Source organism: Musca autumnalis, unplaced genomic scaffold, assembly GCF_047663935.1.
Source record: "Musca autumnalis isolate F117 unplaced genomic scaffold, ASM4766393v1 scaffold_2, whole genome shotgun sequence".
Classification (NCBI taxonomy): domain Eukaryota; kingdom Metazoa; phylum Arthropoda; class Insecta; order Diptera; family Muscidae; genus Musca; species Musca autumnalis.
Genome location: NW_027411755.1, coordinates 9,342,878 through 9,366,030, shown reverse-complemented (window position 1 = coordinate 9,366,030; position 23,153 = coordinate 9,342,878). Strand labels below are relative to the sequence as shown.

The 23,153-nt window shown below is 35.6% G+C and overlaps 1 protein-coding gene across 8 annotated transcripts in view; it reads right to left on the bottom strand.

The window, feature by feature from the left end:
- Positions 1-23,153, bottom strand: part of Hnf4 (Hepatocyte nuclear factor 4) — a 109,427-nt gene that overhangs the window by 32,210 nt on the left and 54,064 nt on the right. The window contains exon 1 of one of the 8 annotated variants that reach the window (XM_073966873.1): positions 12,467-16,511. The exons of the other annotated variants lie outside the window; for them this stretch is intronic. Within the exon in view, the coding sequence (XP_073822974.1) occupies positions 12,467-12,563 (97 nt within the window). The 5' untranslated portion in view covers positions 12,564-16,511. Of the gene's footprint in view, positions 1-12,466; positions 16,512-23,153 lie in introns of those variants that run through there. 8 annotated transcript variants of the gene reach the window in all.

The window sequence follows — 23,153 nt, the reverse complement described above, 5'->3', positions numbered from 1 at the left end:
TATTGACGTTTTTATTAAATCGTCGTTGAAAAATGTACTGAAAACAACATCATAGAGACATTTTACAACAATGACATGTTCTGAAGAGTTGTGTATTATATTCCAGGGAATATTTTTCCAATAGAAAATATTCAGAAAAAATTAACGGTTTTGGAGATACGGTGTGAAATGTATAAAAATTGTGGAATTTTTTAATATATTCTGAAATTTGAGTCAATTAATGTAGTTTTTCGAATTCAATGTTTCTCCAAATCTTTTGTTCTTGTCCTTATCTACAAATTTGCTTCAGAGGTCAGAAGAAGATTCGCATTGGTTTCAGAGATATAGCCCCGAATTTCTTTAAAAACTCAATATTTAATAATATTTTGTTTAGATGGGGACATAAAATCTTAGCTGGATCTGACACAACAAAACCCAATTAGGGTTTCTTGTCGTTTCGGTCTGTACTTTCAAAAAATCCTCAGTTCGAATTGTTTGCACAAGATCACCTTTAAAATGTTGCACAGTGTAAAAGGACCCACGAATTTGTGTATAAAAAACCCCAAGATCATAGAGGTAAATTTTGTATAAACATTTTTAAATTTTTATATTTTTATATAAACAGATCCATAGAAGGAAATTTTCTATAAAAACACCCAAGGTCATAGAGGAAAGTTTTCAATAAATAGACCCATGATCATAGCTGAAATTTAAAAGAAAGACCCACTATTAGTAGGAACATTTTCTGTAAAAAACTCACGATCATAGGCGAAAATTTTCTATAAAAGGCCCACGAAATTTTTTTCTATAAAAAAACTCACGAATTTTCTAGTCCGGCAATCATAGAGAAAATTTTTCTATAAAAAGACCCACAATCATAGATGAACATTGTTTATAAAAACTCCCATGATCATAGATGAACATTTTTAAAAAAAACCCCAAGATCATAGAGAAAAAATTTTCAAAAAAAGACTTCCACGATCACATAGGAAAGCCTTCAAGGAATATTATGAATGAATCACTCACTCAGGTGAGCTTTTTTTATGAAACCCAAAGATCAAAGAGAATAAATTTTCAAATAAAAAAGACCACCACGATCACATTGGAACATTTTCTGACCATAGTCGAACATTTTTTATAAAAAAGCCCACACGATCATATTTTATTTACTAGAAACAACTACGATCATAAGGTACATTTTTTTATAAAAATTCCACGATCGTTAACGAAAATTTTTTATAAAAAGGCCCGCGATCATAGAGGAAAATTTTATATTAAAAGTCCCAAGATCATAGCGGAGAATTTTCTGTAAAAGATCCGGAAAATTTTGTATAAAAATAAATTAGTAGAAATATTCTATCATGATCATGGAATAAAAAGTTCTTTAAAAAATCATGATCAAGAAATTTGGTTTTAGAAAACCTTCATGATCGTGGAGACAAATTTTAATAAAAAATCCTGTGATCAAGAGCACCATTTTGCCGAAGGACCAAAATAATTAATTATTTGTATGCATAGATAGATTTTAAATGTTGAATTGAATGGCGAATACATTCTATTTCGATATATGGCTGAACTATCAGCGCAGCCTTCAAGGAATACTATGAGTGAATCACTTTTGCAGCCGTAATTCGTTTCGCTTAGCAAATATTTGTGACCTTCAAATATCCTGGGCAAGATAATTTTTAATTTCAAAATTGCCTACATCCCAAGAATAGTTTCACAATTTTCCCATGTTATTATTAACACATAAATCTTAACTTTATAATCTGCAATTACAAATAGTTTATCTGGCTGGTTCTCTTCTTCTTTTTTTGCGTGTTTTGCATTTTAAATAATTGAAAATTACTTTAATTATCAATAACTTGATATGCCTCATATCATTACGAAGAAGAAAAAAAAACAACACAACATGTGAAAAAGTAATTACAACAACTCTATTAAAATAATAATTGGTCATCATATTCTAATTGACCAGTTTAGTAGTTGATGGTAAGTGAAATTGTTGCAAAAAAATTAAAAAAACAAACGGCAATTATAGATACAACTTAATTATCTGAAAACCTTGAGCGGCATTATCCATGAGAAAACTAGATTAAAGAAAACGCGTAACTAATCTGTGATGATCTAGTTAAGATCTAAATGTAATTGGCTGTAAGTTCCCTATAGAATTTTTAGGACAACATTCAATGGGGAGAATACTTAAGTTCTGTTCCAGAACCTGCAAGAAGGTACTATTTTTTACTACGATAACATTTTTTCCTTTAGGTTATCGGAAAAAATATTAGATTCTTGCAGTTCTGGAACAGACCGTTATTAGGAATGTAAATATTTTAGGAGTGAATCCTCAGAATATTTACAATAATATAAAATTAAGGGTAAAACATTGAATGGTCATTGGGCATGGAATTCCTTGGCCTACATTACTACCCTATTCAGATTACTAAAGGCTAAACATCTTCCCTTTCCTAAAATGTTGATACAATTTAGTGACCAACCATTTTTTGGTTAACGTAAAACGCAATTAAAAGAATTTCTAATCAGTCCTTTTTTTTTGAAAATTATCGCCAACATCATAAAAAAACTCAAATCAACATTCAAATTCACTAGCCAGTGGTGGTTGGTCGCTATCACAAGATAACAATCTATTATAAATATAGTCAGAAGAAATTGAGCTGGCAGGTAATCCAGTGTTTTCGGTTCATTTTGAACATTTCATTTCCTAGACATAACCATTTTAAAAATAAACGTCCTTTAGGGGGGTTATTATCGAGAGATTAGAAATGTCGAGAGGCTACCATGCACTAAGAGAATGAACCAAAAAACAGCATAATCTCAAGTTGATTTTGAATGTCAGGGTGAGATAAGTAAATTATGACTCAATATTTGCTGCAAAAAACTAATGTTGGGACACATTTTAATCTGAGATATGTGACATCAAAGAATATACCATAGTGAACATTTTTTTAAATATACTTTTCATAAGTTGTGCTTGAAGGACCAATATTTTTCAAAATTTTCGTATGGATGCGAAAGATGACGAATTTGAAGTGTAAAAAACGACTCTACTTGTCACCCAATATCACTTATAGCTTTCCAAGTTTCAGACATATGTTTAATCTGATATCGTTTGTGGTTGAAGAATCAAATATTTGTTTAAAGATTGCAAAGCCTAACGAATTTAATAAACTAAAATACCACCGTTCCTATTTTCATAGCAATAGTTTATAATCCTTTGCGATTGTGACACCTTCAAAATTCAATTATTTCTATAAATATCACAAAAATTGACTCATACTTTTACTATCCCCTATAGGAATTCTACTTATCAGATCTGATATTTCTTTATAGTGTTCCACATATAATAAAAAGCACTATCGCAAACTACAAGATTAGTATTGTCCATTACTATTTTTTTGTTGTTCTCTCAATTGTAAATTATTTTATTTGTTTCATTCGAATTTTTGTTGTTCTCCCTATAAATTTATTATTTTACAAGTAATGACCGAAATTAATAATCAGTTCATTGTTTTTTATCGCTCATTACATATGTTTGGACATATTCATGTAGGTATACGCGTGTGTATTCATATTCTGGCCCTGTCTATAATTGTTATCATAATGTTGTCTCAAGGTTGCCTCATTACATATCAATTTATAGGGTTACTGATTAGGCTAGGTTAAGAAGTTAGTCCTTTGATTGTAAGCAAATATTGTTAACAGTGTCAATTCACACGGTGCGCCTTAACTAATATTAAATGGAAGGTGCTTACACCTGGGAAGTTTTTGCAGATTCTGAAACTACAATGCTCATAGATGAGCCGGAGGGATTTTCAAATAAATCGCGATTTAAGTTCACATTTTTAGGGGTTCTTTAGGTTTTCACGATTTTACTTGGAAACCGCGAGTTCTATGTAAAGGGGCCTAAAGAAAATGTTGTAGCTGTGACTATTCTCCACAAGATAGACCTTTATGATATTTTCGTAGGTTTTGCCGTTTTTGAGATATAGAAGTTCGAATTGAGACAATGCACTGACTATATCGCCTCCTCATAAAAATGTGAAATTAAATCGCTATTTATTTGAAAATCCCTCCGGCGATTTTTTGTTTCTTGATATTTCTCATCTATGAGCATTGTAGTTTCAGAATCTGCAAAAATTTCCCAGGTGTAAGCACCTTCCATTTAAATTTGATTAATTGCCGACAGAGATTGGGTAAGTATATCAATGGTAAGGATTATCTTATCTTCAATAATTTGTCCTTCCGAGTTCGCTTATTAAAAATTATAATGAAACCCCTAACCACAATTAGGGACAGATCATCGCGAAACTTTGGAGGTCGGTTCAGACCAGAATAGACACCATTAGTAATTGGTGATAACCGTAAAATATTTAGGACCAAAAACTAAATTTTTTCCGATTTTTTAAATAAGGTTTGAGGTAATGACAAAGAAGAAACTTGCAATTTAATACGACGGTCTGATAATATTTAGCTAGTTAAATGAATCAAAAATATTGTGTGACCTCTTTATTTTTGGAAGACTGGTTCCACATATACAAGTTATTTTTGGAGCAGAAAATCTTGACCAATACGGTTGATATACGTGGTAAGATAGCAGAGTTATAGTCTAATGTATACACAGTAGGGTTATGACTTTTTTACAACCTCATATCCCTGTATCACAGCGTGATGAGTTTCTATATAAGATTATATAAAATCTTAATTTTACGGTGATTCGGTGAAAAGAACGTCACGCACAAAATGATTTTAAAATTTAAATTTATCAGATATATGGGTAATTTTTGAAATCACTGTAGGCAGATATATAATTGAAAATAAACTTTAGAGCCACATGAGATAACCAAACTGTCATTGCACTTGTTTCTTACTAATTTTCTTTCAGGACATTCATGAATAAAAAATCCGTGCGGAATTTGTTCCTTTTCCCCAATTTCACAATTTTTAATTTCCAAATTTATGTCCAAAAGGGGAATATTTTTGTCGACTCGTCGAGAATAATCCATAAGTAAATGATTCTAGCAATTTGCAACGTTTTAGAACATTGATTTTTAAAAGAGTTTCACTTTTCAACATTATCTTTCGTGCGCAAAATTCCGAGGGAATTATACATGATTGCCCTGTTTAATTACACAGTACAACAAAATTGAACTTTTTTCAAATTACAAGAAACCCCGCACAGATTATGAAAGTGAACCGAAAAAAAAGAAGAGACGTGTATCGGTGTTTTGAAAGTTTACGTCGGGAAGTAACCTTAAGAGGCGTGGCAGATTCCGCCCATTTCTACATGTTTTGAAATATTCGACATCAGATACCTTGGAATCCTTGCATTTTAGGTATAAAGTGTCTTTAGCAATATTACTGACAACAATGCGGGGTATCTTTTTATGAAAAAAGTTAACCATCATGCGAGTCAGGTTCCTTTTTTTCAAAAACGTTTAAAAACCTCTTTTAAAATGTGATCGTATCTAATCAAGATATTCTACAAAATTATTTGTCATAAAATTTTACTATAGGTCCCCGAATATACCAGAACTCTAACCCCCATTATTGCAAGTCTTCTTTTGTTATAGTTTGGATTTACCGAACAGATTTAGAGCGTTCCGCTTAACTTAAAGTTAAAAGTGATGACTGAATTTCAAGGAGGAGCTTCTTGGCATTAACTTTCAATGTAAAAATTATATTTTTAATGCCTCCAAATTGGTTTATTTTGCGTTTTCAAATCCATCAGATAGTAAAAGAACACATATAATATTGACCCTAAGTCTTACCTAAACGCCAGAAATCTGCCAAAAGTAAAATCACGTTTCCCGGTTAATGTTGTACTTTATCTGAGTTTATTAAGTTTTGTCCCACAATACTTCATTCAAGATAGAAGACGTCAAATTCAAAAATATTCTCCATTAAATTTCAATATAAGTCGCCGAATAAATGAAATATGCATTTACAGAGAAAATATATACTTCAAGTTTGCCAACAAAACACCCAAATATTAATAATAAATTTATTTTGTTCTTTTTTCGAGTTGATGCATAAAAGTGACATGAAATTTAGTTTTAGACGAAAGGTCTTAAAGAAGAAATATTCTACACAAAATTTCATTGTAAGTCCCAGAACAAACTAGATATCTAAGTAAAATACTTTGTTAAGAAAATGACGTTACAAAATTAGATATTATAGGTAGAAACTATTTGTTAAACTTTTAGACTCCTAATTAAAATGTATTCCATACTGAGTCAAAATCTCCTAAAATACTTTACTTTTTGGGGATTGTGTCAAAAAGAAATGTTCCAAATCAAAATTCATTATGAGTCTCTGAACAAAAGAAATGTTTACCTATAATATTTAACATCTACAGAAGCTTTCGCTTTTTATATATCATTTAGGACCATATTCTAGCGTTTTTATTCACATTTTCGTTATCTGCGGTCACAAAATATATTTTATTGATGTTTTTTGATAATAAATTCTTTCAGAAGATTATGTTTGCTCGATCCAAACTGTTTTTGGAATATCTATGGTGAATATATATAGGGAAAATATTGATAATCCAGATCAGACTTTGTAAAATTCCTTATTTTAGTACTATAAACTAAAATAACGTCATCAGGATAAGTCATAAGTTCCTGATATTGTATGTGAAAATGCGGGGATAGTCTACGGATATTGTCCAGTGAATATATATCTGACATACGAGTCCTAACATCAATGATTTTCGCATGGTCCTAAATACTAAAATGATGTCAGCTACTCCCGCTCTGATAAAATTGACTGAATTAACCCTAGAAACTGATATGGGATAGTTAGGATATGACTAGCTACTTCGATTTCAAGGGTTAATTCAGTGAATTTTGTCAGAGCAGGAGTGCAACAGGAAATAATTTTTGTGAAATTTTTTTCAATTCAAACATTTTGTCAAAAAAATTTTTTTTACATCGCTTTGTGTGTGAACTTTTTTATATTTCAATGGAATAAACGTTATTTTAGTGAATAATTGGCAAAAGTTCATTCATTCGTGCTACAGGAAATCATTTTTAAGAAGAAATGTGGAAAAGTCATTACCGTAATACACAGACCATAGTTTTTGCTTATAAAGTACTCATAATCACGATAAATATATATAAATGTTCCACAAGCATCCCAGTCGGGACAAGGGAGACTTCTCTCATATCAATGAGTGCACTCCGATTCATATTATCTCAGTGATATGGAACCTACTGTTTGTCGCCGTGCCCGAACGGCGTGTCTTAAGGCACCACTTGTAGAGAAGTTTTACAAGGCTGAAATACTCAGAAAATGTCGCCAACATTACTGAGGGGTATTTTGCCACCGTTGAAAATTTGATATTGCCTGGCCAGGGAATCGACCCCACGACCTTCTGCGTGCAAGGTGGGTGTGCATACCATTGCACCACGGTGGTTTCTACGGATAGACGACCTTATAAAAGTCTTTTAGGAATAGACGACCTTACTTCCTTCAAGAGTTATCATGCGCATACATTTTCCGAACATTTTCGAACTTAAACTAAGTTTGGACAAAATATTACGAAAGCCAAATTTTGGACCAAATCGGTTTATCCGTTCGAGAGTTATCGTGCGCACCAACCAGCCAGACAGACAGACGGACATGGCTAAATCAACTCCAAATCGTCTGAAACGGATTTCGTCCAAACATACTTGGGGTCTAAAACCATTATTTCGATGAGGCACATTTTGCCCTTATGAAAGTGTATATATCCTCGTTAGCATAAATGCTACGACACCACTTGTAGAGAAATTTTACATGGCTGAAATAGGCAGGAAATGTCGCCAACATTACTGAGGGGTATTTTGCCACCGTTGAAAAATGTTTGATGTTGCCTGGCCGGGGAATCGAACCCACGACCTTTAGCGTGCAAGGCGGGTGTGTGTGCACTACGGTGGATTTATAATATTCGTGAAGGCTTGGTGAGATCAATCTCTAAATGCTGGGTCGCAAAATTTAGCAACCAATGACGAAGTGTGCTCCATATTTTGAAAAATGTTTAACTACAATAACTAATTTACAAAATGTAATGCAATTCAGCTTAATCTCGGTTTTTTAAATTAAAAGCCAAAACATATTTTGAAAGTGAGAAATAGTTGAAAGTGGAAAAAGTTGAAAAAGGAGGAGGGATTGTTGCGAGCCAATGGGATGAATTGATTATTCCAGACTGCATCTCTGGGACGTCTCAGGGACGAGCATACTTATCGGTGTTTTTCAAGGTTTGCATGGGATACCTCCATCCTTGGTACCTGGGCGACTCAACGAGTATTGGACTTAGTTGCCAAGTTCTTGTCGTGGTAAGGAGGCAATGTCGCGGTTGACCTCAGCTCCTCCATTAATCAATATCTCATGGATAAACCTTCGATCGTTGTAGGTGTGGATGCTTTGGCACCCTCAATTGTCACTGCTACAAGTGCATCAACCTCACTATCCCTGACCATCACAATCCGATAGTACAACTGGACGTTTTAACAAAACGTACAAATCTGATAAACCTCTACTTTTCAGGCAAAAAAAAAAAAAAAAAAAACACTGGAGGAAGAAATCGAATAAATATCCAAGCACCATCAGTGTAACGGAATTTGAGCTGATAAAATCTAACCTGAAGTTTGTGAGGAAGTTCGTAAGGAACTATACTCAAGCAACAAAGAAGGAAGTGTGTGACAGCGAAATTCCCACCTCAAGTACGGGAGAATCCCTTATCGATATCCCTAGGAGATGACGTTGGAAGAAACCTCTCGTTCAAAAAATGATACTTCTTCCAATGCGGCAAAGTCGCAGCCTTCAAATAAGGCTGAGAAGCAGCCAAAAAAGGAAAAGAATGTGCCCAAGTCCTCTGTTAAGGTTTCAATTGATTCCTCAGCTGCTCCAAAACACAGCAACACAACAGCTGATGAGCAAAGAGAAATCATCCGATACAGGTGCAACCGCGAGCAGGCGGAGCAATGACGGATCTGTGACACAGTCATCTGCTTCAAAGGAGAGAATCTGATAATCCAGAATCACAACCAGTGGTTGTGAAGAGGATGAGGTCATCCCAACAAAAGCCTCCCGCTGCAAAGAAGCTGACTCTGTCACAGCTAGTCCCTTCGCCTGCATCGGATGCTTCGGTAATAGGAAGGTTAGTGAGAATATCACTACTAGATAGATAGCAATCATCGACAAGGCTGATTCCAATGGGAGCATCAGCGATTGTCATTGGTTGCTGGTGGAAGGTCATCTTGGGGACATCCTCATCTCGGACGTGGTTGGCCAGGGATGTACGGCCTGCCCAGGCTGCGCTTTACAAGGAAGTCAACGTGATTAGCTGTGAGAACAAGGATAAAGCAAATGTTCTTGTTCAGACAGTCTATGATATTAGCTCGCTTTGGGAATGCAAAAAACTGGCAGTTGTACCACTCAATGAGACACCATCTGGGATGGTGACCCTAGTATGGGTCCCTTCTTCTTCGATATAGCTGGGACGAATATTGAAGTTACTTGAGAAACAAAACGTCAGATAGGAAACTGGCGAATTCTTAACTCCCTTCAGAAGAACGACGAATTTGCCGTCAAATTTGGCACCGACAAGTCTGGAGAAGAAGATTATGCTTCCGAATTCCTCAAAAGCACCAATACGTAGGTAGCTGCAAAAGCATTTCAATGCTGTTGCTGAACTACTAAAAACCCTCTATACTTTTGACAATGACATTTACCTAGTCCAGGAACCTTATTTGTACAAATATAAGGTGTGCGGACTAAGAGGCAAAACCTATACTGGGTTGTCCGCCTCGAATGTTTAATGTTTTTCTTAGAGCTTTGATCAAATGTAATGAAATTATATTAGAGACAATGTAACGAGGAACGTCTAATCGTTTTTAATTGACAATAAAAAGTTAATATTATCGTACATTTGACCACTGCCGACAATCTTGTTCTTCTAGAATAGCAGGTTACATGTTTCGAATACACGGAATGTAAGCGGAGACATTCTTCATTAAAATTAAAGTGTCAAAATATTAAAACTAGGAATGTTTGCAGCCTATTGTAATAATTCTGATATTTGGCCTGTAACACCAACACATTTGGTATTGATTTAAATCTCAGGCGGTCTTATTTCATTATCAGGTTCTCACCTTAGAATATGTCAAAGAGAAGCGGAGATATCCGCCATGGAAATAAAATTCCACAAATAGAAATTTGGAGCATTTCAGCGTCTTTTTCTATATCTCTAGTATTTTCCCAATAAACCAACCGTACCGACTCGTAACAAAATCTTTACGAAATTCTGACGCTACGTCCGATGTCGAATCCGTAACCGTAGCGATATCTTAACGAAAGTTGTATGAAGTGGTTGGTTGCCTGAATTTCGGAACGAAAGTGAAAGACCATTCTTGAGAAATTCGGAAAGGAAATTTGTTCTTCCGAATCTTCGTACAGATTTCTGAATGATTTCGTAAATTATGCAGTATGAAAGACGGATGAAAAACATTTTCGCCGACGCCTATTTTATTGACACTCTACAGAACAAAACCACTCAGGACGAATTTTTCTTTGTTATTATGTTTTTTTATTGAAAGAGTTTTCATCTATTGCATTTCAATTAAAAATATTAAAAAAATAGTATATGCGAACTTTATAACCAGTCACATTGTTTTTGCGACAACAAACGAAAACAATACCACACCCCCATCTGATATGTTAGTTGTTAGATACGTAAATAAGGTGACGGTAGTAGTTGTTTTACGAAGGAATTTTTTTCAGATTTTTCGCACCGAATTCGTATCGAAATCGGAAAAAACATTGGTATATTCGAAGGGACATTTACTTCCGACATTTTGCTCTGAATTCGAAAAGAAATCGGAACGATATCTGTAGTGGGATTCTCTAACGCATTTTTTGGCTACCGATAAAAATCGGTAAAATTGCAATGCTTATAGTTTCGGTAATTAACGAAATTTTTCGGTAAGTTACCAACCAAAATAAAGTCGTCGCTAAGTCTTACCGACAGCAATCGTGTTTTCAACTTTTATTCATTATTCTGCTTTTTAATTTTACCGATTTTTGTCGGTAGCCAAAAAATGTGTTGGAGAATCCCACTACAGAACGATTTTGCTACCGAAATTGCTCTGACGTGTCGGACATCGGACATTTGGTTTGTTGGGTTATCAATTTTGGCAATTGGTATCAATTTAAAGTTCAGAATATCTTCTTTAATGTTGGCCACTTTTGTCGAAATGCACCCAACCAAAGCTGGCCATTACATTTCTAATAAAAATGGAACAAATCGGGATGTATTACCGACTATTGCGATATCTCCGTTGTTTGACCACCTACGACAACCTACTTTGCATAATTGATTGTAAAGGTGAGATATTCTACTTTGTTAGGCTTTGCTTAGAAAGATAGAGAAAATAGACAATTTTGGATTAATACCCGGAACAAGTGTCGTTTAGGGGCACCTCTCGGATCGGTCTGAAATTTTTACCATAGGTAGCCCTTGGGACCCTGATTCCAACGATATATAATTCCGGGGGGAAGTCCATACTTCCCGAGATATGGGTCTTGACATTTCGGAAATGTCGTACTTTAACACCTATGGATTGTTTATAGGCACCTCTCGGATCGGGCTGAAATTTTTACCATAGTTAGCCCTTGGGACGCTGAACACAATGATATATAGTTTCCGGGGGGAAGTCCATACATCCCGAGATATGGGTCTTGACATTTCGGAAATTTCGTACTTTAACACCTATAGGTTGTTTATGGGCACCTCTCGGATTTTTACCATTGGTAGCCCTTGGGACCCTGAACGCAACGATATATTATTTTCCGGGGGGAAGTCCGTACTTCCCGAGATATGGGTCTTGCCTTTTTTTCTTTTATCGCCATTATTTTTAAAATCTATGCAATATGGGACTCGTTTTAAAGCTCACGAAGAGTACTTTCCAATGCCGCAAATAATTAAAAATGGTAATTCGATTTTCTAATAATAATTTATTAAGTTGTTATTGGGCTACGCGATCAAAACTCTCTTTTAAATTGAAAGTGTTCTTAAGTAGCCGTCCTTTGGCCGGGGATTTAAGACTTTCTCCTATGGACAGGGACAAAAGTGGGCTACGCGATCAATACTCTCTTTTAAATTTAAAGTGTTCTTAAGTAGCCGTCCTTTCTTGTAAATTTAAAGCTTCCTAAGTAGCCGGCTTTGAACAGGAATTTAATACATTCTCCTATAAACAGGTGTAAAAATAGGTCGCGTGCATAAAAGTACTCTCCATAAGCTTTAAAACGATGCCCATATTGCCCACGTTAGAATTGTAAAATGTCAAGACCCATATCTAGGGAAGGATGGACATCCCCCGGAAAATTATATATGGTTGTATTCAGGATGCCATAGGCTATCGACTGTAAAAATTTCATTTTCATTTTTAACAAAATATGGCTAAAAACGCAATTAAATATTTACCAATCATGTGTAGCAGGTTATCCTCGAATATATAGCTGTCTTCGAATCCATTGCTTGTGATTATTTCCGTTTTCATTTTTAACATATTCGAAAACATTGAAACCAATTTATTTTGCTTTCTTTTCACCACAAAAATTAAAAGAACACAAAAGGATCTGAGCAAAAAGGATCTTTGGTTGAAGTAGTTTGTTTTTATTCCGTTTATTTATTATTTTTTTTTTTTTTTGTATAATATTTTTCTAAACACAAAATTGATTTCCAAACAGAAATCACCTTATCCGCAAATATTTGTCAACATATTACGGTGACGTGTATTTGTGTGGCGCGTTGCAGTAGAGGAGGCGTGTGGATTTTTTGAATAGCATTACGTGGTGGTAGATCCGGTAGATTCGTTGTCGTCGTAAATCAAAACAATCAGTGTTCCCAACTAGATTATCTATGTACTAGTGTGGAGATGATGTAGAAAGTACATTAGGCAATAGCTTTAGACCGGCACTTAAAGAATGGCAAATATTTGTTTTCAATTTGAATATTTTTTTTAGTTGTATTATTTTATGGATTTTTTGTTTTATACGCGAATTACGAATGACTGCACACAAAAATTATTATCTAGACACTTGATTTGCTTGGTAGCTGTTGCTGGATGTGAATATTTTTTTTTTGCTTTTTGGGGTTATATTTGGCATAGACAGGTTGTCTGTTGTCTTGTGTTTATGGAAATTTTTTGAAATGTTTATTTTTGGTATAGATTAAAATTTTAAATATTATTTTTAATTATATACAAATATATTATATTTTTTCTTTTGGGCTTTTTTCTTTTGAGTTTTTATCTATTATTTACAACAACACAATTTGTGACATCCTTGCTGGATTCATGTAAACAATCAATCATAAGTACACATGGGCGAAAAATAGGATCGATCACTCAACGTTTGTATCGTAGCCGACGAAAGTATCTCTTTCGTTATTTCGTTGTGTGATTTTTCTTTTCATTTATTTCGGTTATAACGACAAAAAACGAACGTACGAATCCAAAATACCAACCGATCGTTATGTTCTAACGTAAAATGCCGACTAAACCCTGCAAATGTTGTCGACACATACTAAACCGTATTCTGAATTCTATTAAGACCGTATTATATTGCTGTGCTCGACGTCGTCGGACAGACGGCCGATACGTTGTTGCTATGATTATTAGTATTATTATTGTTATTATTATTATTGCCGTGGCTGTGTTATGTCCATGTTGTTGTTGAAGATAATAGTAGAATTATTAGTCGTCAATCTTGACAACAACATCATTACACACAGAGCGTTCTCTCGCTCTCTGTTGTTGTCGTCGTAAGACGACAATTAAACATCAGCAAATTTGTTGTTAACAACACCACAAAAACAACAGCAACAAAAGAGGTGAGAGCCGAACGAAACAAATGCCAACAGCAGCGATTACAAGTGCTACTTGGGCCACCAGGGTGGTGGCATGGCACTCATATATAAAACACTATTATACTATATAAACATGGTCGACAGAAGTCACGTTAGGCCAACCGACGAACGAGCAGAGTTGTCGCGCAATTTTAGTTGTTGTACTAAAAACCGCCACCACTTAAACGCTCTCTGTTTCTCCACTAGCCATGCCACTAACAGCAGCAACAACGTCAACATCTTAGAATGCCGGTGGCCGGTGTCCCCCACTATTATTATTGTTATCGTTGTATTCGTAAACGGGAAAAAGTGATGAGCAAAATAGAAATTCTCTCAAAATAATGGGGAGCACAAAACTGTGTTACCAACATATTGGTTGGGAAAAAGCGTTAAAAATGTTTAGAATAATTTAGTTGGGCGCCACTTTGACATTGTGGTTGTCAACTTGCCGCATAGACTACTGGAGTAGTCTACATAGGAGTAACATACGGAATGAAAGATAATAAGTAATAGTCCTGTGGCTTAGGAAAGCCAACCGAATATAACATATTGTAGGACTTATTTTGGTCTCTCCTTTAAGTCAAGTGGACGGTGATCCTAACTGCTGATACATAGGGATCTATCACTAACACTCATTATAAGCCTATATACTAAAATAATAAAACATTGAGTTGAAGCTTCAAGGTAAGAACCCCATCCTTTACTATGAAAAACGAAGAAGAGGACTAACAATACTCTAACGTCCATGAAATGGGAATCTGTTCGTCGAGCTAGAGGATCGTATCCAGATTCACCTCGCTTAATGAACTGGTAACAATCCGTACGAAACAACGAAGATAAAGACGAACATATCAAGGTATTTTACCCCAGCAGTTGTGACAGATTGAAAGACCCAATCAAACATATTGGACGTGGATAAAATAATGTTTCTGATCGATTGCAGCAAATGTCCTTACCCCTTTGAACTTTGCTAAGAAGTGAATCTGTAAATCGGAAATGTACTGACAGGAACGAACTTAAGACTATTGACTAAAACATACAAATTTATCAACTCTATTGCAGGAAAGTGTAGCCTGTATAATGAAAACTCATGCTAATCAACAGCACCAGATTTAAACTGTCGATATATGCCTGTCCCAAAGAACCAGATAGTGTTACAAGAAAATAGACTGTACATATTATGGCAGAGTGGAAGGCTCAATCAAACTTGTAGAACGTGGACGTAATTATTCTGATCTACTGCAATATATGTACATAGGTTCTCACCCAGTTAAGCATTCCAATGAGGCCAATCTGGAAATCGAAAGTCAATTGCTTCATAAAAGCATTTCGAGCAGAATGTCCGTAAATCCCTATGTAAGTACCAGAGGATTCGACTAATGATCCAGCTCCAAGCGAACAAAAAATATTGAATACAGGCTACATACCTTAGACACTGGATCGGAGAAAATAAAATTATAAACCTTGGTCGCGAATTATATACAGATGCGAAAACCAGAATACGTTCTAAAGGCTAAGAAAGCCAGCCCTTTCAACCGAACTCCAGCAAACTATAACCGAGGTACTTGTGGGGATACGTTGGCCCGTGAACGACTTTTTTCATGACATCGACTACGCTGACGATATTTGCCTTTTGTTACATAGCTTTACCGACATTTCACAGATGCCGGAATCTGCAAATGCGAAGAAACCAAAATTAATGCGGCTCAGTTAATATTTTTATCGGCAGCTGATCGAGGGTGCTAACTACTTCTCTTACATCGGAGGTTCAAATGCCAATATTGCCGACAGTATCAATAAAGCCCGGACGGCTTCCATTTCATAAAGTGGGAACAAACAATATATGAACAAAAGCAGAGCTCAAAATTTCTACCAGCTGTGTAAAATCGGTGCTATTGTATGGTTGCAGTACCTGGAGTAAAACACATGCATCTCTTAGAAGGAATTAAGCTTTTTATAATAAATATCTGAAGCAAATTCTGCGAATTTTTCTGTCCCAACTGGGTAACTAATGAACAACTTTACATGTTGATAATCTGCTGCAATCCAATTGAACACAAAATCTGCAGACGCAAATGGACTTGGATTCGCCTAGTTACTTGAAGATCTCCTCATTATTCCGCTGTGGTAAAAAAGGAATGTCTTTCTCACAATTTTATCTTACCAAGCAATCCTAGCTAATGATCGACAAAATTGGAGAGAATCTGTAGAAGAAAAGTGATCCTAATGAAGGATATAAGACAGCCTGAGTCCATGTATCTTCCGAACTGTTGAGAGTTTTGAGATTAAAAGATTGAGATTAAAAGATTGGTCAACAGATGTTAGATTAGCCTAAAGAAACTCCTCAAACATAATTTCAATCCAGACAAAGTTCACTCTACATAAAATCCTAATTTTATTGGAGCTGTATATGGCTCTGAATCATAGAGCGAAAGCAGGTGAAGTGTAAATTGTAGTGTTAGAGAAAGAAAATTGTTCTGAGGTTTAAACAACCCTTAATGTTCGTACGCATGGCCGAGTGTGTAGTGTGTTCGGCTACAAATTAGAAGTTCGCATGATCAAATCTAGCAGAGAGCGAAATAATAAAAATATTAAGTGTGTTGAAATTGAAAACAAATTCCACCTCAACTGTTCTAAAAATAGTTTTTTAGCTTATTTTCATGCCCTTCAGTGCGACTTGCACTTGTTAAAATAATGAGTTAGTAGGGAGTTTTGTAAGTAGTTGCGAATACCATTAAGTGCAATAAAATGATGATTTTTTTTTGCTGGGATTGTTCCGTATGGTGAATGGTCTATAAAGAGAATTTGCACTCTAATTTTTATAAATGAAGGAAAAATATAGCACTTTTGAACTAATCTCAGAAAGTTATGTAGAGTCCTGGGACGACTACACCTTTTTCACATGTAATTCGAAACATTCCAGTTGTAATTCGTAACATTTCATTTGTAATTCGAGAATTCCATTTGTAATTCGAATTATTCCATTTGTAATTCGAATTATTCCATTTGTAATTCGAATTATTTTATTTGTAATTCGAATTATTCCATTTGTAATTCGAATTATTCCATTTGAAATTCGAATTATTCCATTTTTAATTCGAATTATTCCATTTGAAATTCGAATTATTTTATTTGCAATTCGAATTATTCTATTTGTAATTTGAATTATTTTATTTGTAATTCGAATTGTTTTATTTGTAATTCGAATTATTTTACTTGTAATTCGAATTATTTCAATTGAAATTACAAATAGAATAATTCGAATTACAAATGGAATAATTCGAATTACAACTAAAACAATTCGAATTACAAATAAAATAATACGAATTACAAATAGAATCATTCGAATTACAAATAGAATAATTCGAATTTCAAATGGAACAATTGGAATTACAAATGGAATAATTCGAATTTCAAATGGAATAATTCGAATAACAAATAGAATAATTCGAATTACAAATGGAATAATTCGAATTACAATTGAAATGTTTCGAATTACAATTGAAATGTTTCGAATTACAAATGGAATTCTCGAATTACAAATAAAATGATTCGAATTACATCTGAAAAAGGTGTAAATGTATACAACAGTCTAGGCAAAGTTGTTATGCATCAACCAGAAAGGTAAGGTCAAAACTTCGATGGAAAATTCACGTGAGGCACAATATCGCTTGAAATGGTTTAAATTAAAGTAAGGCAATGGAAAAACGTTCCTATTAGAATTTTATCCTGACGTCTGCTTATAATCATGGACGTCAAAGAGATAAGTAACAGCCAATGCAACGGTAAGGATGCTTGCCTTCAGGGCAAAATTATAGGTTTATTTAATTTTTAAGAATTTCACCTGCACTAAAGTTCTCTATAAATTTACGATATGTCGCCGATATGAGATATATCACGGCTCTGAAGCTGAAGGTTCATCCTAATTATACTCTCAGCCTTTAGGCTAACTACCAAAATTGTGCTTCATCGAAATAATGGTATTAGACCTCAAGTACATATGTTTGGACGTAATCCGTTTCAGGATAACTTGGAGTTGATTTAGCCATTTCCGTCAGTCTGGCTGGTGCACACGATACCTCTCGAACGAACATAAAAGTTTAAAAATGTTCACTAAAATGGTGCGCACGATAACTCTTGATGGGAGTAACCGAATTGGCCATAACTTTGCATATAGAAATATTACCTTCAGACATAGATCAGATTTGAATATAGACTAAATCGGTATACTCCTTCGTGTACCTCCCACACAAAATTTGGAAAATGCATAGATTCACAGGTCCTTCACAAGTCCTTCTTGCGCGCCCTGTTACGACGGTGCAATTTTTTGGCCCAAAAGCTCAAAAAACAGCCCGCCGGCACCAACTAAACTGGCTAGTACGTAACCCAGCAAAATTTGAAGGAAGGGGTTCCATGCGATGACGTGATTTCATGTCATCTTTTGCATTGGTTCAAAGGAAGTCGTGAAAGATCCGATCTTTTCATTAGGATTTGAACCAATGCCAAGGAAGTCGTGAAAGATCCGATCTTTTCATCAGCATTTGTACCCATTCCATCGATCCAATGGAGATGATGTTTGTGTTTTTATTTACACACCTGTTTATTTTCATTTTGGTATGTTCCAGTACTGCAAAAATCTACTAATTTTTACTATTTTTTCCGATAACATAAAGGAAAAATTGTTATCGTAGTAAAAATAAGTAGATTCTTGCAGTTTCTGGAACAGACCAAAGTTGTTAGAACTGTCGTCGTGATGTTGTCTTACATTTCCTGCATATCAAACAACTAAAATTTCTAAACAATTGGTATGATATGAAGTCCCAACCATCGAGCTAAAAATAGAATCGGACTGCACACATTGCTATTTTAAAAGTTCCCTTGTCTGTTCTAAATCTGACATAGAATGAAATCAATCAAATCTCGCTTCTTGGAATTTGAAAAAAAAGTCCGAAACGAAAAGGAACAAGAATCTGAAAATAAAGAAGAAACTACTTTTGGAAAGAAACAATTAAAAATAAATTAATTAAGCATAAATGGTATTTTCCATAAAAAGTCTCCCCTCCCCGTTCGTTACATTTTGTTTTTAGAGATCCCTAAAGCAAGCCGGGTTGTAGATCTCTACATATTTCTGTCACTAAACAAAAGAGTATAAATTACCAAAATGTTGTTATAAAATAACAAAATTATAAAATAAAAGTAATTTACGAAATAAAAATACTTAAAGGAGTGCATTTGGAGTCCATGTCGAAATCTGAACTGGTGATGGGAAGATAATTGAAAAAACCTTTTGTAAGATGAAAGAATATCAGTTGCGGAGAACGGAGGAAGTAATCTTTTGCGTTGCAGCGGTGGTGATTACATTGCAATTTTGGATGTAAACTTTTGAAAAGCTAAACTGATAAATTAATTGTAGTTATTTCATGAATTCGTTTTAATTAATAAAGAGTTTTGTTTTTCATGAAAACCATATTTCAATACAGCATTTCCATTTTCCAAACAATACATGAAAATTTCATGCCAAGGGGTTGGTGAAAATGACATGCCAAAGTATTGGTTAAAATGACATGTCAAAGCATGGGTGACATGCCAAAGCATTGGTGGAAATGACATGTCAACGCATTGGTTAAAATGACATGCTTAGGATCCAGAAAAGAACGTCATCTTTTGGGGTCCACGCTCATATAAAATTCATCGATGAAGATGCTAAAAAGATGACATGCTAGATCACTTGCACCCATGATTGAATGTCATCTTTGGCATCGAACATTTTGCTGGGTAAGATAACCTTCGAAAGGAGAAACCGATTTGATTCAAACGTTGTACATCGTGTTATTTCTTACAAACTCGGATTATGCCTGAATATTCTCTACATCAAGGGTGACGTAGGGGATGAGAGATACCAAGGAACTGTCCTGACCGGCTTTAACATGGCAAAGTCCAGGATTTATCTTGGTCCTTCTCTCATCTCAAGTGGACACTGACCTCACCGTGGTGTCACCTGGGGAGCTGTCTTTAACACCCGTTGAAGGTAGTGAGCTAACATGTGCCGCGCGTTCACCCATAAGAACGTTAAAAACTTGGGTTTGGGCGCCGGGTTAGTAACCCTCCCCTAGAAAAAGCAGCCTACTATGAAAAAACAAAAGAAAAGAAAAACCAATCCCTCTAAAGTTGACGATCCCCGCACACGTTTTAAGGACCACGATCTGCGAATCTGCACCTGGAATGTTCGCACTCTTTATAGAGAAGGTGCAGTCTTCGCATTTGCAGATGTACTTGAAAAGTACAAGGCCGACATTACTGCCATACAGGAAACACGACCCAGCGAAAAGTTTGCCTCCAAAGAGGCAGTTAAATGATATGTACAAGTGATTTGGAAGTGCATCAAATTATGCATTTTCACTCATGATTTTTACAAGGGAGTGACTACTGAAAGAGGCACTCCATTGCACCGCATTTTAACTGACCCTTTGGCATTGCATTTTAACTGAACTTTTGGCACTGCATTTTAACTGACCCTTTGGCATTGCATTTTAACTGACCCTTTGGGGTAGAATATGAGGCAGTCCAGAGCACGTGTTTTGAATAACAAAATAAAATGCATTTATTAATTGTGTAAAACAAATATATTAATAACTTTATTAAATTAACACAAATTATGAAAATTCTCTATTGAATTCAATCGCAAACATGTGTGTGCTCTTCATTTAACCCAAGCTTAAGTGCTTTTGCTTCATCTGCTAAATGGGTTTAATATTGTCTTCCCATCACCAGTTAAGATTTCGACATGTACTCCAACAGCACTCCATTGGGAAAGTTTCTTCTCGTGAGTTACCGGAAAAGTGTTCACAAATTAAATATTATTTAGTTTGTATTAACAAATGTTTGGAAATGTTAACACGATTATCTCCTTTTGGAAATGTATTCCGGTGCCTGTAGAGATGTACAAACTGATTTATGTACATGTAGGGATCTCTAACAACTGCTAATAAAATGTAGTGAACGGAGTGCCTTTTTCACGACTCCGTTTGCACTGCATCCGGATGCTGTTAAATTGTGAGGAATTGGAGTGCCTTTTTCACGACTCCGTTGAACTGCCTCCGGATGTTGTTAAAATGTGACAAATGGATGTGATTCTTTGGATTGCTTCCAAATGCGGTTAAAATGTGGGGAATGGAGTGCCTTTTTCACGACTCCGTTTGAACTGCATAAAAACATGCCGTGAAAGAACTAGTCTACATTGCACTACTTCCAATTTATTTTGCTGGGGATGGAACGGGAAAGGTGTCACAACACCACGTAAAGGGGACGCACAGTATTATAGCTGCCATGACACAAAGCATGAGTTTGGTTGCGGATTTGTAGTTGGTCGGAGGTTAAAACATCTGGTCTCCAGCTTCACCCCAGTGAATGAAAGACTCGCTGCAATTCGATTAAAAGCAAAATTCTCCAACATCAGCTTTATTTGCGCTCATGCTCCCATTGAAGACAAGGACGAACAGGCCAAAGATATATATTATGAGCGCTTAGAAGAAACATATGACCGTTGTCCTGCCCATGACATTAAAATTATTCTAGGCGATTTTAATGCCAAAATTGGAAAGGAAAATTCAGTCTCCACAACGAAACATCTGACAATGGCATGAGGCTGATCGACTTCGCAGCGGCAAAAAACATGGTAGTTAGCAGAACCAGATTTAAACATCTCGACATCCATAAGGGCACCTGGCTGTCTCCAGATCAGAAAACAAGAAATCAAATTGATCACGTTGTGATAGATGGAAGACATTCATCGAGCGTGTTGGATGTGCGTTCATTCCGAGGAGCAAACATAGACTCGGAACACTATCTTGTTGCAGGAAAGGTACGCGCCCGGTTAAACGTAGCAAACAAAGTACGAACAGACACAACACGAAAGTTAGACATCGGTAAGCTGCAATCACAACAGATAGCCACATCATATTCCACCCAACTAGCCCAATTACTTAATGAGAGCACTCCTTGTCCCGATAACATAACAACACAATGGAAAAATATTGTCCACTCCATGCAAACAGCCGCAAAAGAGACCTCCACCAAGGAATTCATGGTATGACCAGGAGTGTCGTGCTACTACCGAAGAGAAAAATGCGGCATATGGAGCTACTTTACAATCAGTAGCAAACCCTGTGGGGACGAAAATTCCAATTGTCGCAATTTAAGTAGTCCAGAACTAATTCTAATCAGTACTAGTACAAATATTGGCCCCTAAGTAATTCGAAGGGAACCAATTGTCACCTTTTTATCCCCAAGTAAACGAGAAGGCGTCAGTTGCGACTTAATTAACTTAACTTAAACGACGAGTTGTATAAATAATTCACATTTACATTTTCTTCATAACTTTAATATAAATGAAGCATCCAATAACAGAAGCTAGTGTTGTTGGAATGAATATCTTCGTTCATATTATTCATATTGTTCTGGTATAAAATAGGAATACGACGGAAATATGCAAATCGCCCTCTTCTTCTCTCTACCCACTAGCAATTCCAATTGCCGCAATTTAAATAGTCCTAAACTAGAGGTAAGTGGTACTAGTTCACAACTGACCCATAAGTAATGCGAAGGGAACCAATTGACACCTATATATCCCCAAGTAAACGACGAAGCGTCAGTTGTGTGACTATTTCCCACAACTTTTTTTATAAATAAACTGGTATATGACTGTAAACCTGGAACTAGTACAATACCACATACAGGTAATGCATAGAGTGTCAATTGGTTACCTCCTATGACATCCCCATGTTAAAGTTTACAGTTGATTGCACTGTGAGGGGTCAGAAGTGGAACTAGTTACTGTAACGCTGAGAATCGACGAGTTTCCGATGCCGAACTAGCCCATCGCCCAAGCGGGAAAGCGTATCGCACGAGAGAGATATCGGGAGAAAAGGAGAGAAGAGAAACGTCATTTCCGCAAGAAAAAGAGAGAAATGGAAAAGGGGGAGTGTGAAAAAATCGAGATGTACAGGAGCCAGAATGAAGTCCGAAAATTCTACCAAAGAGTGAAACATCAAACAGATGGCTTTGGTACAGACACAACCTCCTGTAGAGACCAGCAAGGTAATCTGGTAACAGATACAGATAACATACTCAGGATATGGAAGTAACATTTATCCAATCTGCTGGTATCCAATAGTAGCGAAGACGATGATACCACAGATTCAATCCCAGAAGATGGTATAGAATGTATACCGCCCGGCCAAGATGAGAAAAAAACAACAATCAA